The following is a 14,995-nucleotide window of genomic DNA, read 5'->3' on the forward strand; positions in this document are numbered from 1 at the left end:
TATTATCTTTTATCTATTTTTCCTCTCTGGCAGCTTCTTTTCCGTGTCCTTCCCTGGATCTTTCTCCTTTACCTTGGAGAGCATTAGCATCCATCTCTGCCCTGCCCCCTCTCCCTTTCAGGGTGGTTGGGGGGAGGGGGCAGACTTAAAGACCTCCATGGCCTCAGTTCCAGCCTCACTACCTCCTACAGAAACCTCATTTGATCTCCAATCATATCTTTAACTCTCTTGTTTATCTTTACCCAGTTGTTTCTCAGATACTCCAGACTCATATAAAAGACCAAATCATCATTGTTCCCCAAGTATGTTTCTCCTACACAGTTGCCATCTTGATCAATGGCAAGGAAAATCCTCTCCTTTCTACTTTTATAATCAGAAAGCTTCTCCTTCCCTCTCATTCACACTACATTTTATTAGTCACCAGTTCTATTTCTCAACAGGTTAAGTTAGCCTTTGGATCTTTCCTTTTCAGGATTTTATTATTACATCTGGTTTAGACAAGTGCCATAGTCTTTTAACAGGTCATCTCCTGTGAAATCATCCCCTACCCTATTCATTTCCCACCTCTAGAGACCATCCTCTGTATTACCACAAGATTGGGTGTCTGAAATATAAAGCCACTGATCCCATCATGATAAAACCTGAGACTGTGAGCCATGTGGCAGAGCAGTTCTCCTGAGTTCCCTTACCCTACTGCTCTCCACCCAGGCACCACTTCCCAATAAAATCTCTTGCTTTGTTAGCAAAATAAATAAAGTATTTTTTTAACCTAAATAATAAAGAAAGAACACATTTCACACTTCTTAGAACCTACAGGAAGTATGTCAAAACCCCTTTTAGCTGCTCAGACCTTTCACAAAATGATCAATCCATCCCAGCATAACATCAGTCACACCTGCCCTTATAACTTACAGATTGGCTAAAATAAACTGTCATTTATCAAATATGCTGTACTTACCATAGACCATGGCTTTGCACACGCCTTCATTGTACCTGAGAGACATCATCCTGTCTCTGTTAACTACCGTTTATCCTTTAAAAACAGAGTTCAAGTATTCCCTCCAAAGACTATTCCATTAGTTCACAAGCATTTACTGAATCACAAATATGTGTCAAGCCTGAACTTTTCTAGATAGAATGAATTGCACTTTTCTCCATGCTCCTTTGAAATGCTGGCCATGCCTCTCTCATAGAACTAGTTGCACATTAGACTTAAATTTGAATTGACCGTGTTTTATCCATCATTATACTCGAGTGCCTAGGTCTGAGCAAATGGTTAACAAAACCATTTCAACTTGCTCTAAGGAAAATATGCTGTTGTCGTTCAGTTGCCAAGTCATGTCTGACTCTTTGTGACACCACAGACTGCAGAATGCCAGGCTTGGTGCTATCACCCTAGAGTCTGCTGGCATGCTCTAATTCCTAGCTTGTCACCTTCTGACTGCGACATATGGTCAATGGAAATCTTGAAGTCTGATTGTCTGGTTAAAAACAACAACAAAAGGGAGGGGATATATGTATACCTATGGCTGATTCATATTGAGGTTTGACAGAAAACAACAAAGGTCTGTAAAGCAATTATCCTTCAATTAAAAAACAAATAAATTTTTTAAAAAGCAGCAACAAAAACAACAAACAAACAAAAGCTCTCTAAACTTTGGTGGGCCAAACGAGTGAGTGACATTAGTATATACTTAAGCAGTGGTCCATCAATCATTTTATTAAAGGGCTCAATCTCCTGTCTTAGAAAAATGCAGGAGAAAGATGGTGCCAATTTCCCATCCTCAAACATGGATTAATTGTCTTTATCTCTCTCTTCTGAATCTCTCCATCTTTCTTTTCCATCCTTCATTTTCTCTACCCTTCTCTCTCTTTTTACAGAGCAATAATCTTTATTTAACTGTAGAATGGTGGTCTGAATCATGAAAATGCCTCTGGGACCACACCATCTGGTTCTTTATTCAAGAAGATTTAAGCAAAGATAAAGTCAACTTACTTTCACCAGAGCCCGCTTGATCACATTGGCAATATCTTGCCTCCACTCTGGAATGTCAGGATTGTGGTAATCCAGATTAGGAGAGAAAGATAAGAGCTGGGACTGGAAGTATTCTGCAAGGAGAGAGCATGTGTGAGTGAGGCTGAGAGAGGCTGCGATAAGGTGGGGAGACTCCACCATCTTTGTGCTTTAGGAAAAGGGCTTCCATGTGGCCTCATCTCTAATTCTGTCTTTTCAGCCTGTCTCTTGGCTTCTAAATGAAGTGGGATTTGGTGACTGGAAGTCACCTACTGGAAGTAGGTTTGTGCTCCTACCACTTTTTTTTTTTTAATCTTAAGAATTTCTTCTTGTAAATAAACATCCAAAATGCAAGATGATTGTGAAACTTGAGGAAAAGGAGACTTTTGCTGCTACAGGTAGTCATGCAGAGGCAACAATAAAGCATTAATAAATTGAGCTAGATTAGAATGGAGCTTTTTCTTGTTCCATCGATACTGCTGTATCTAGGCTGTGGGTAACATTTGGTTTCTTGATCTGATTGGTAGATACACAGGTCTGTCCACTTTGTGGTAATTCATGAAGCTGAAACATTATCTGTGTACTTCTCTGTATTTTAATTTTTTAATTGAAGTATGGTTGATTTACAATGTGGTGCTCATTTATGCTATACAGCAAAGTGACCCAGTTTTATATAGATATACATTCTTTTTTTATATTCTTTTCCATTATGGTTTATCCTAGGAGACTGGATATAGTTCCCTATGCTATACAGTAGGACCTTATTGTCTATCCCTTCAAAATGTAATAGTTTACATCTAAACCCCAAACTCCTAGTTGCACTCCAATAAAAATGTTTAAAGTCTTCCAGGTGCCCAGTGAGAGAGCCTGAACCACAAGTTTGCAGAGTTGTAGGAAAAGGCCCTCATCTGGGGTGAAGTGGAAGATATAAACTGAGTCAAAGTTTATAGTTTAAAGTTTATAGTTTAAAGTCACACACCTTAGTATAATTTTCAAGAAAATCCTGTTTTCTAGGATTTTCTTTTGGCTTTCTTTTTTTCTATAGTGGCTGTTTTTAGGGTCTGAGGGAGGTTCACTGAATGGTGATAAAAGCAGTTTGATTGAAAATTAACTTAAGAATGGTCCTCCAGGATAAAGAACAGAATGGTGATTCTGTTTACCACTCTCCTGCCTTGTTTTATCCTTATATTCTTAGCCTTATTCTTATCCTTTGCAGCGAAAGATGTTAGAGTCTCCAACAACAAACAAAACACATCGGTTATGTATAGTTCATCTCAGTACTTAAGCTATGAGTTCCTCAAGAGCAGGTACTGTAACTCCTCCAGCTTTTGAAATTACTGGTTCACACCTCACAAAGAATGGATGCTACCTGTGTGTTATAGATACCTTGGCGGTTCAACAGATCAAGATGCTTCAATGATAGTCTTTTTAGCTCAGCATCTCTTCAACTTATGGTTTATCCCTGTCTAATGAGACCATCAGGTTGTGATGCAGACATATCACGGAAGACAAACAATGCTTATCTGCACTTACTTCTCTAACAATCTCAGTATCTACTCCAGGACAAGTAAAGAAGTACCTTTAGATACTTTTTGTGGACACACATAATTTTCCCACGGCCTGGGGAATTTCCAAAGCAGTCAGTGAATGCCACTCGGGTGGCTGGAGGGGATCACTGGGCAGAAAAGGACATCACAGGGCTTACCGTGAACAGCGATATCTTTTGTGTCCTGGATGAGGGCATTCCCAGCGGCCACCTGGACAGTGATGGTATTAGTTCCCTCTGCTAGGAATGTGAAGGAAATGCTGCTGTCCAAGGTGATGAGGGGCTAAAAGAGAGAAGCCGAAACACTTACTTAGTCCTTTATGGGAATATTAGATTCCCTCCTTTCCTGTAAATCTCAGACTGTCACCAATCTGCATAGCATTTGCATATCCCCAAGGGATCCTAACTTGAAGAAGGAAGAAAAAAATTGCACAGCTTTCTAAATTATATAGCTAGTATCCAGGAAGCATATTAATATACTTGAAATACACTGTAAAATGCTAATTCTAAGAGATGAAGATAAGACTGGGCACCATGGATTTTGTCCATCATTCTGTTACTTCTCCTGGGGCAAAGTAGAAGCACCTTTTATAATCTATTCCTAGTGACTCTGGGAATAGCTGATCACTTTCTCTTTTCCTCTAATATTTTGTGCGACTTATATTTTCATCATGTATTCCATTGGGCTGCAAGATTTCTCAGAGAAGTGACCATATTTTATTTCTTTCTGAATCACCTACCTGCCTTTGGCATGTTGTCTTACATCTAGCAGAATCCATATATAAGTTGTATATACAGTCGTATTATTGATCTGTGTGTTTCATTGCAAGGCATTTCTAACAATTTAAATAAGCTGGGAAACAGAGAAACATGCATATCTGTGCTCACTTTTTAATCTTTTTTTATTTTTCTGTCTTCCCCTGATCATAACAGATAGGACTTGCAAAAGATAGAGAGAGAAAGATAATAAGCACATGCTTTCCCTTAGAAATTAGGATCTCAGTAGAAGCAAGGGTTTATTGGAGAGAAGAGAATGCAGATTCTGAGATTAAAGTGTCATTATTCAGTGGTTATCTTGAGGCCCACGTCCTCTGAAGCTATCTGGTGTTTGCAAGGTAAGGCTTTTCTAAGGCAGCTCATGAATAGATGTCACAAGTGCAGATGAGCAGACCCCATCTCCTCTCTGTGGGTTAGGATGACAATAGGATAGAGCAGTGATGTCACCAGTTGTGAGGATGCATAGACTTGCCTTTTAAGAATGTGGATATCAGCCAGAGTTCACACAGCACATCTGTGCACCTGGATGCTGCAGAGGCTCAGAGATGCAGCATTCAGAGTATAGCGTCCCTTCTGCAAAACTGAAATCCCTTTCTAGCTCAGAATTTTCACCTGGGCCTCTGAAACAATAATTTGATTTCTTGGCTTTAAAATTCTATTGCTCTATTTTATGACCAAGCTGATGGCTGGAGTCAGACAGGATTAGACATTGCCCTAAGCTTCCTGACACCCTTTCTTCTCTGTTTGCTAAATGAAAGAAGGAAGTGGGTGTGGAAAGTTATATTCTTTTTTATTAACTAAGGGTAAGCCCAGAGTCTAAGCATGCTTCCTCATACTTATGGTTCTGTGATGATATGCACAAGGATGTGAACTCATTAATTAAACCACAAATGAGGTACAAGTAGGTTCTGTGATGGACATCAACTCCAACAGATCAATGGTGGTCTGTTTAGTGTCCTGTGTTGAGAAGTCAAGTCAGGCTTAACACGGCAATATTGGCCATGGACATGGAATAAAGGAAAACTGTATGCCACTGAGTTGCCATCATTGGTATAACAAGAACAGAGACTTGAAACTCTGGCTCTGTTACTATTTTAATGAATGACCTTGGGAAAAGTCTGTCCCCACTGTGGGCCTTAGCTTAAAGTTGTAAGAACTTATTCAGCAATAAGAACACACAGAATTAGAGCTTTCGGCTAATTTTCTAGTTCCTACTAGTCAACCCATTAGGGCTTGTCTGTCAGAATGCCTTCAACTGTTTCATTACCTTAGTCATAATCTTTGGAAGGAAAATGAAATACATCTGTATACCCAACAGAATGACAAAAATTTCTTTAAAAATAATGACAAATATTGTTGAGGATGTGGAGCAACTAGAACTCTCATACAGTTTTGATGGGATGTATGATGGTGCAACTATGCAGGAAAAAGTTCACTTTTATAAGAAATTGTAATAATTTTTCCAAGATAATCATGCTATTTTATATTTATAGCTTAGCAATTGCAGTCTGGGAAATTTAGTCAAGATAAAAGAAAACATGTATCCACAAACAGAAGGAAATGCTCATAGCAGTTACATTCATAGTAGTCAAAAACTGAAACGAATCTAGAAGAATTTATCAATAGGAAAATGAATAAACAAGCCAAAGTGCATGCATTCAACAAAATCAAAAAGCAAATATTGATATACATAACAGTATGGATGAGTCTCAAAACCATGCTGCTGCTGCTAAGTCGCTTCAGTCGTGTCCGACTCTGTGCGATCCCTTAGACGGCAGCCCATCAGGCTCCACCGTCCCTGGGATTCTCCAGGCAAAAGCATTGGAGTGGGTTGCCATTTCCTTCTCCAATGCATGAAAATGAAAAGTGAAAGTGAAGTCGCTCAGTCGTGTCCGACTCTTAGCGACCCCATGGACTGCAGCCTACCAGGCTCCTCCGTCCTCATACTTATGGGAATTTTCCAGGCAAGAGTACTGGAGTGGGGTGCCATTGCCTTCTCAAAACCATAAGAAATGAAAGAAACCTTATATAAAAGAATTCATATGGTATGAATATGAAGTTCTATTAATAGAAAAGATAGATCTAATTCATGATGGGAAAAAATAGTGGTTGGTTCTGGGGTTTGGGGTGGGAATTTACTGAGAAGGGGTATGGAGAACTTTTGGAAGCAATGCTAATAATATATATCTTGATAGGAGTTTGGGTTATAAGTATGTGTATTTCTCAGAACTCAGGAAGTACAGACTTCAGATCTGTCCATTTTGTGATTGATACATTTCATACCTCCATGGAGGAAAAGGTGTAAACAAGTAAAGAACTCTAGCTAATGATTTGTAGCCTGAAGCATTTAGGATAAAGTATATAGCTGTCTGAAATTTATTCTGAAATGAATTTTAAAAAATTAAGATCAGTTGATTGCTGGATAGAAGGATGGACAGATAAATAGACATGATAAAACAGAGTAGATGTTAATGATAAACTATGTGTTAATGATAGACTAAGGATGGACAGATAAATAGACATGATAAAACAAGCAGAATAGATGTTAATATAGACTATATTGTCCATGGGATTCTCCAGGCAAGAATACTGGAGTAGGTTGCCATGCCCTCTTCCAATGATAAGACTACAGGTGGTAGGTATATGGATATTCACTGTACAATTATTTCATCTTTTAATTTGTGTTTGAAGTTTTTAATAATAAAATGTTGGGAGAGAAACAAAACAGCAAAGGAATAACTGATGTGTTTTTAGTTTCTCTTGCTTCCATAAATTGTTCTCTCTGACCATAACTATATCACATTACCCTTCTGTTTTGGTTACTGCCCTCAGCTGTCTCTAATCTCTTCCCACCTCTCACCATCAGGATCCTTTCTCCCCTAATGGTGTTCTCTTCAAGGAATCTGGCTACCCACTCCAGTACTCTGGCCTGGAGAATTCCATGGACTGTATAGTCCATGGGGTCACAAAGGGTCAGACACGACTGAGCTACTTTCACTTTTTTTTTAAGGAATCTGCGCTACTCCCACATCATCCTCAGCACTCAGGGGTCTATGTGGTCCCACTCTTCTTTCTCTGCACACTCTTCTTGTCTTAGACTGGGCTGGGAAACCTGAAAGGAGAGGGATTCCTCCCACTCCAGCAGATCTGACTTTCTCCCCTCTGGCTGCTTTCCTAGCAGATCCAGGAACCAAGCAAGGAAATGCCAGCTGAGGTGGGAGGGAGCATGCCATCCCACCAGCCAGTCAAGGGCTCTGAGCCACAGCAAACTGTGTCAAATGAGCACACTTGGCCTCCAGGGCAGCAGACCACAAGCTTCCACGCTAGAGAGATGGCAGAAGCTAATTTTGTTTTTCAAATTGCTTTTGTTTTTCATCAGCTATTATGGCATCATGGCTGATTTCACCTCCCTTGCAAAGCTGGAACACTCCACGGAATTCTTGAGTTCTTCACTGGCCACCCATGTCTAGTGCACAACACTAAATTAAATCAAGTATTTTAAGGTTCATTTACTAAATCTATTAGGCAAGCAGACACATTTATTAAGCCAGACCTCTGTTAATCCCAGCAAATTGGCCTTTTAGAGCCCCACAAATCCAACATGCGGCCAATTGACTTCTCTGTGTTTTGTCCAAGCTGCACGGGCAGCCCAGGGCAAGGCTCATGGCCTGTGTAGGCTGTGGGTTACATCCCTGCCCACAAAGAGTCCCTTATGTGCAACAGGTCACATCCTATCCAGTAAACCCAGCAAGACATCAGCAAAGCTCTTGAGCGACTACATAGTTAGAAGATATCCCCCTGAATAATGGATCCGGGAGCTTCACAGAAATGTAGGGATGAAGCCTACACCATTTTCCCAAACACAGTAAATCAACATAGAATATTATCAAATGTCCACAGTTTAAATGCATACCCTGATAAAAACATGCCATTCCCAAATTAGACAGACTATGCAATCACTACGCTTATCTCCCTTAAAAATTTTAGCAGATTCCACAATAACATGTGCATGTATGTTCAGTTACTTCAGTCAGCTCTGACTTTGTGCAATTCTATGGACTGCAGCTGGCCAGGCTCCTCTGTCCATGGGACTCTCCAGGGAAGAATTCTGGAGTGGGCTTCCATGCCATCCTCTATGGGATCTTTCCAACCCAGGGATCGAACCCACTTTTCTTAAGTCTCCTGCACTGGCAGGTGGGTTCTTTACCACTAAGCCACCTGGAAAGCCCACTATCTTACAATACCCTCTTCTAAATATGAATTTCTATGACAAAAGAAAATGTATTCATTTATGTCATCTAAAGCCATTGGTCACCTATCCACTCCAATTTTAGTTGTTATGCAATTCATCCCAAATGAATCCCACTTTGGTAGACTCAATCTACACAGAACAAAAACATACCCAAAGCCTTACCACTGCATACAAATCCCTTCCCTCCTTTCTGTCCCAATTCTATTGCTCCTTCAATGCCAGCTTAGGACCAGCTCCATACACAACTTGCTCTAAGACCAAGAAGCCCTGCATCCATCACCCCCTAAGCTGTTTGGCTGGGCCAATAAGGTTATATTCCTATTACCATAGCTTATAGTATCTATTCTTGGATGTTAACCTCATATTCTCAAATAGAGGACTTTACCATCTGAGCCTCAAATAGAGGCTCAGATGGTAAAGCATCTGCCTATAATGCGGGAGACCCGGGTTCGATCCCTAAGTCAGGAAGATCTCCTGGAGAAGGAAATGGCAACCCACTCCAGTATTCTTGCCTGTAAAATCCCATGGATGGAGGAGCCTGGTAAGCTACAGTCCATGGGGTCGCAGAGTCAGACACAAATGAGTGACTTTACTCACTAAGGGGAACAAATGAAATTTATACTGTTTTTGTGTTCCTCATAACAGCTAGCACAAAATACAAGTTCTTGAGAAAGATTCATGGAACTCCTGATATAATTTCACATCTGCTAATAGGTTTGAAGGTATACGGGCCTACAGTTGGATTTTAGGAACACTTGATCTCTTCCATTTATGTATACATCATCATACTTGAGCACCAATAACTGTGTGTGTATTCATCGTGCCTTCTTATCAGAAATGTAATTTCCCTGAAGGTAGAGACAAAGTGCTCTTTTATTCCTAAGGGCACCAAACAGAGGGTTAACTGTAAATATTTGGGGGGATGTCAACTGATTCTTTTTTAAATAAAATTTTATTTATTTATTTGGCCTACGCCAGGTCTTAGTCGTGGCATGTAAACTCTTAGTTGTACATAAGGGATCTAGTTTCCCAACCAGGGATCGAACCCAGGTTCTCTGCATTGGGGAAGAGGAGTCTTAGCCACTGAACCATGAGGGAAGACCCTCAACTGATTCTTACTGGGAGGTTGACTTAATTCAACCACTGGGGTGAAACTGTCCAATTCACCTGGTCACAACACACAGATATACACACACAAGCCAATTTCTCTTTCATCAGTGATATTCTGATGACTAAATACAATAATGTATATAAAGACAATAGTAGAAATAAATGCTCAAAATTAATATCTGCCCCTTTCACAGATCAGTTTGTTTATGAAGGGCAGCCAACTAGCTCGACACTCAGAGCACTCAACAACCACCCAAAGAAACTCATTTGCCAGGAAAATTCTCACTGGATCAACTTCTCAACACTATGGCCACCTTAATGTTTTTCTGTCTTGATGCTGGCAAAAGCACTGAAAATACACCTTTTTTAACTAGCAGAATAACCATGCTTAGAGGTGGGAGAGAAATCTGTGGAACCATGTCAGATTTGCCCCCCCCAAGAGGTATATCCCACTGATACAATGGCTAAGCACAACAGTGACTGATATCTTCAAGTGCTTAGATATGTTCTAAGCACTTAAGTACCTTTCCTTATTAATCTTCAAAGCAATACTAGAATATAGTCTCTGCTATCCTTACTCTGACATTACAATGAACAAAACTGAGGCACAGAGCAATTACCTGATTTGATCAAAGACATACAACAAAGAAGAACCTGTATAGGGACCCTAATCCAGGCTTGTCTCATTTCAATACCACTCTGTTTGAACGCCTCTAATGTACTCTCATTCTCTTGGTTCTTTGGAAACAAAAACCAACCAGTAGAATCTTTGATATCTAAGTATTTTTACACTGTATGCTCATTATAAGTAGAATTCTTAACCAAAGGAATACTTAAGGTCATTGTCAAAAAAATAATACTATAATGGCTTTCTGCAATTTTAAAATTCCCCCCTCATAATATGGCACAATATAAATTAGAGAGGCAGATAATTTCAAATAATAACTCAGTGATGTTCATGGATTAGATGTTTTTATCCTTGACTTAGAGAAAAGTACACTGAGCTTCAAACTAACACAGATGATTATCTGAGAAATAGAAACGACTCTCCAATCACACTGTCCACTTCTCCATTGATCAAATATTTATTAGACACTGTCTGGTATTTCAGGTCACAGAATCAACACACAAAGAAAAAAACTGGTGCCACAGAGAAGCACTGTCCTCAGTTCCTTGTGAGCAGTTGAGTAAATCATTGTGCTTATGATGGCCAAGAACTGCCCTCTGTACACAGTCATCTCCCTGGCGAGTCCACAGGTGAACAAACACTAGAGAAAAGAACTCCCTGGCTGGACAGCCCAGACCTCACATCCTCTGAGGTGAAATGAATTTAAAGTCCCTCTCTTTCCGATGTTCTCCTCCCAGAAATCTTTTTCTTTTTCTTTCACCATGTTTATGTCTGCTAGTGTTTGAAGCAGAATTTTAGGGTCTATGAGCTCTTGGGCTTCCCTTGTGTCTCAGCTGGTAAAGAATCTGCCTTCAATTTGGGAGACCTGGGTTCGATCCCTGGGTAGGGAAGATCCCCTGGAGAGGGGAATAGCTACCCATTCCAGTATTCTGGCCTGGAGAATTCCATGGACTGTATAGTCCATGGGGTTGCAAAGAGTTTGACATGACTGAGTAACTTTCACTTCACTGCACTTCGTGAGCTCCCAGAGACAAACTGAGTGAGGCAAAGAAAGCATCCTGGGGCTGGGAATGGTACTGGTATAGACGGGAGTGAGGACACCTGGGTTCTGGCTCAAGAGTGAACCAGATGTTTGCCTTTAGAATGCTCATCTCACATAGGGAGCTTCAAGACTCTAATGTACCAAAGGGGCATCTTATTAACTAACCTCCTTACCTAATGTCCCAGTGCACAATAACACTAGAAATGTAAAAGCATCATAGCCTATACTAAGAAATTAAAAGTCCACAGCACAAAGGATACAAACAGAAAATTGTCCTTGGGGTCCCATAAATCTAATTGTCTTTTATCAACCCATCCTAACTGCCATATTTTATGCCAAAAAAAAAAAGAGCATCATTTAGTGAGTACCTAATCTATGCCAGGGAAATACAGATTATTTTACTTAGTTTTCACAAAAATCAAGAAGACATGGGCATTAGTCTCTCAGTTTTCAGTTAAGTGCATTAAATGTTAGGTTGAACCACTTGATCAAGCTCACACAAACAACATGCAGCAATGCTAGAAACCTAACCCTTTTCTTTCTGAACCTACAGTACATATTCTCCACACCATATAATCAGTTCAGTCACTCAGTCATGTCCTAATCTTTGCGACCCCATGGACCGCAGCACACCAGGACTTCCTGTCCATCACCAACTCCCAGAGTTTACTCAAACTCTTGTCCATTGAGTCAGTGATGCCATCCAACCATCTTATCCTCTGTCGTCTCCTTCTCCTCCTGCCTTCAGTCTTTCCCAGAATCAGTGTCTTTGCCAACACGTCAGTTTCTCGCATCAGGTGGCCAAATATTGGAGTTTCAGTTTCAGCATCAGTCCTTCCGATGAATATTCAGGACTGATTTCCTTTTGGATCTCCTTGCAGTCCAAGGGACTCTCAAGAGTCTTCTCCAACACCACAGATCAAAAGTATCAATTCTTTGGTACTCAGCTTTCTTTATAGTCCAACTCTCACATCCATACATGACTACTGGAAAAACCATAGCTTTTATTGATTGACCTTTGTTGGCAAAGTAATGTCTCTGCTTTTAATATGCTGTCTAGGTTGGTCATAACTTTTCTTCCAAGGAGCAAGCGTCTTTTAATTTCATGGCTGCAATCACCATCTGCAGCGATTTTGGGGCCCAAAGGTGAAGTCCCTCACTGTTTCCATTGTTCCCGCTTCTCTTTGCCGTGAAGTGGTAGGACCAGATGCCATGATCTTAGTTTTCTGAATGTTGAGTTTTAAGCCAACCTTTTCACTCTCCTCTTTCACTTTCATCAAGAGGCTCTTTAGTTCTTTTCTCTCTGCCATAAGGGTGGTGTCATCTGTGTATCTGAACTTATTGATATTTCTCCCAGCAATCTTGATTCCAGCTTATGCTTTATCCATATCAGCATTTTGCATGATATACTCTGCATATAAGTTAAATCAGCAGGGTACTCCGTTCCCTATTTGGAACCAGTCTGTTGTTTCGTGTCCAGTTCTAACTGTTGCTTTCTGACCTGCATACAGATTTCTCAGGAGGTAAGCTGGTCTGGTATTTCCATCTCTTGAAAAATTTTCCAAGTTGGTTGTGATCCACACAGCCTAGGCTTTGGAGTAGTCAATAAAGCAGAAGTAGATGTTTTCCTGGAACTCTCTTGCTTTTTCAATGATCTTAGCTTTCTTACTAAGCACCATTATATGGTGCCTCATTTTACTTAGCACCATATAATGCTGTTTCCCTAAACAAAAGCAGGACTCACAATACTGTAAATCAACTCTACTTCAATAAAAAACATTTTTTACTTGAAAATAAGGGCAGGAATGAATCATATTCTACTCTTATCATGCAAGATCTGAAGTTCTGTTTGTTCATCTCAAACAAACAAAACTGGCATTGTTCCTTTTAAAAAGGAATTATTACATGGCAACTGAGTATTTATTTTTTGTACAGTTCTTCTGTGTATTCTTGCCACCTCTTCTTAATATCTTCTGCTTCTGTTAGGTCCATCCCATTTCTGTCCTTTATTGTGCTCATATTTGCATGAAATGTTCCTTTGGTATCTCTAATTTTCTTGAAGAGATTTCTAGTCTTTCCCATTCTATTGTTTTCCTCTATGTCTTTGCACTGATCACTGAGGAAGGCTTTCTTATCTCTCCTTGCTATTGTTTGGAACTCCGCATTCAAATGGGTGTATCTTTTCTTTCCTCCTTTGCCTTTTGCTTCTCTTCTTTTCTCAGCTATTTGTAAGGCCTCCTCAGACAGCCATTTTGCCTTTGTACATCTTATTCATTATGCCAAAGCCTTTGACTGGGTGGATCACAACAAATTGTGGAAAATTTTTAAAGAGATGGGAATACCAGACCACCTGACCTGCCTCCTGAGAAATATGTATGCAGGTCGACAAGCAACAGTTAGAACTGGACATGGGTCTACAGACTGGTATCAGGAAAGGAGTATGTCAAGGCTGTATGTTGTCACCTAGCTTATTTAACTTATATGCAGAGGACATCATGCGAAATGCCAGGCTGGATGAAGCACAAGCTGGAATCAAGATTTTCAGGAGTAATATCAATAACCTCAGATATGCAGATGACACCACCCTGATGGCAGAAAGCCAAAAAGAACCTCTTGGTAAAAGTGAAAGAAGAGAGTGAAAAAGTTGGCTTAAAACTCAACATTCAGAAAAGTAAGATCATAATCACTTCATGGTAAATACATGGGGAAACAGTGGAAACAGTGACAGACTTTATTTTGGGGGGCTCCAAAATCACTGCAGATGGTGACTGCAGCCATGAAATTAAAAGACACTTGCTCCTTGGAAGAAAAGCTATGACCAACTTAGACACCATATTAAAAAGCAGAGACATTACAATGCCAACAAAGGTCCATCTAGTCAAAACTATAGTTTTTCCAGTAGTCACGTATGGATGAGAGAGTTGGACCAGAAAGAAAGCTGAGCACCAAAGAATTGATGCTTTTGAACTGTGGTGTTGGAGAAGACTCTTAAGAGTTCCTTAGACTGCAAGGAGATCCAACCAGTTCATCCCAAAGGAAATCAGTCCTGAATATTCATTGGAAGGACTGATGCTGAAGCTGAAACTCCAATACTTTGACCACTTGATGCGAAGAACTGACTCATTTGAAAAGACCCTGATGCTGGGAAAGATTGAAGGCAGGAGGAGAAGGGGATGATGAGGATGAGATAGTTGGATGGCATCACTGACTCAATGGACATGAGTTGAGTAAACTCCAGGAGTTGTCGATGGACAGGGAGGCCTGGTGTGCTGCAGTCTATGGGATCACAAAGTCAGACACAACAGAGCGACTGAACTGAACTGAAGTGACTTTCTCAATGTGTGTGTGTGTGTGTGTGTGTTAGTTGCTCAGTCATGTTCAACTCTTTGTGACCCATGGACTGTAGCCTCCAGGTTCCTCACTGCATGGGATTCTCCAGGCAAGAATGTGGGAATGTGTTTCCATGTCCTTCTCCAGAGGATCTTTGCAACCCAGGGACTGAACCAGGGTCACCTAGAATTGCAGGCTGATTATTTACCATTAAATGACTTTCTTGATATTATACACCTAATGAGTAGAAAGGCTAGGATTAAAACAAAACAGAGCAAAATGAGTATTAGAAAAAT

General features: G+C 40.3%; 1 protein-coding gene across 3 annotated transcripts in view; it reads right to left on the reverse strand.

Annotated features, from left to right (window-relative positions):
* The window catches only part of SORCS3 (sortilin related VPS10 domain containing receptor 3), a 633,894-nt gene that overhangs the window by 17,642 nt on the left and 601,257 nt on the right, over positions 1-14,995 (reverse strand). For all 3 annotated transcript variants that reach the window (XM_027529080.1, XM_027529079.1, XM_027529078.1), the window contains 2 exons: positions 3,720-3,843; positions 1,997-2,109 (listed from right to left, as the gene is read on the reverse strand). In XM_027529080.1, coding sequence (XP_027384881.1) covers positions 1,997-2,109; positions 3,720-3,843 — 237 coding nt within the window. The remainder of the gene's footprint in view (positions 1-1,996; positions 2,110-3,719; positions 3,844-14,995) is intronic.

This window comes from Bos indicus x Bos taurus, chromosome 26 (assembly GCF_003369695.1).
Source record: "Bos indicus x Bos taurus breed Angus x Brahman F1 hybrid chromosome 26, Bos_hybrid_MaternalHap_v2.0, whole genome shotgun sequence".
Classification (NCBI taxonomy): domain Eukaryota; kingdom Metazoa; phylum Chordata; class Mammalia; order Artiodactyla; family Bovidae; genus Bos; species Bos indicus x Bos taurus.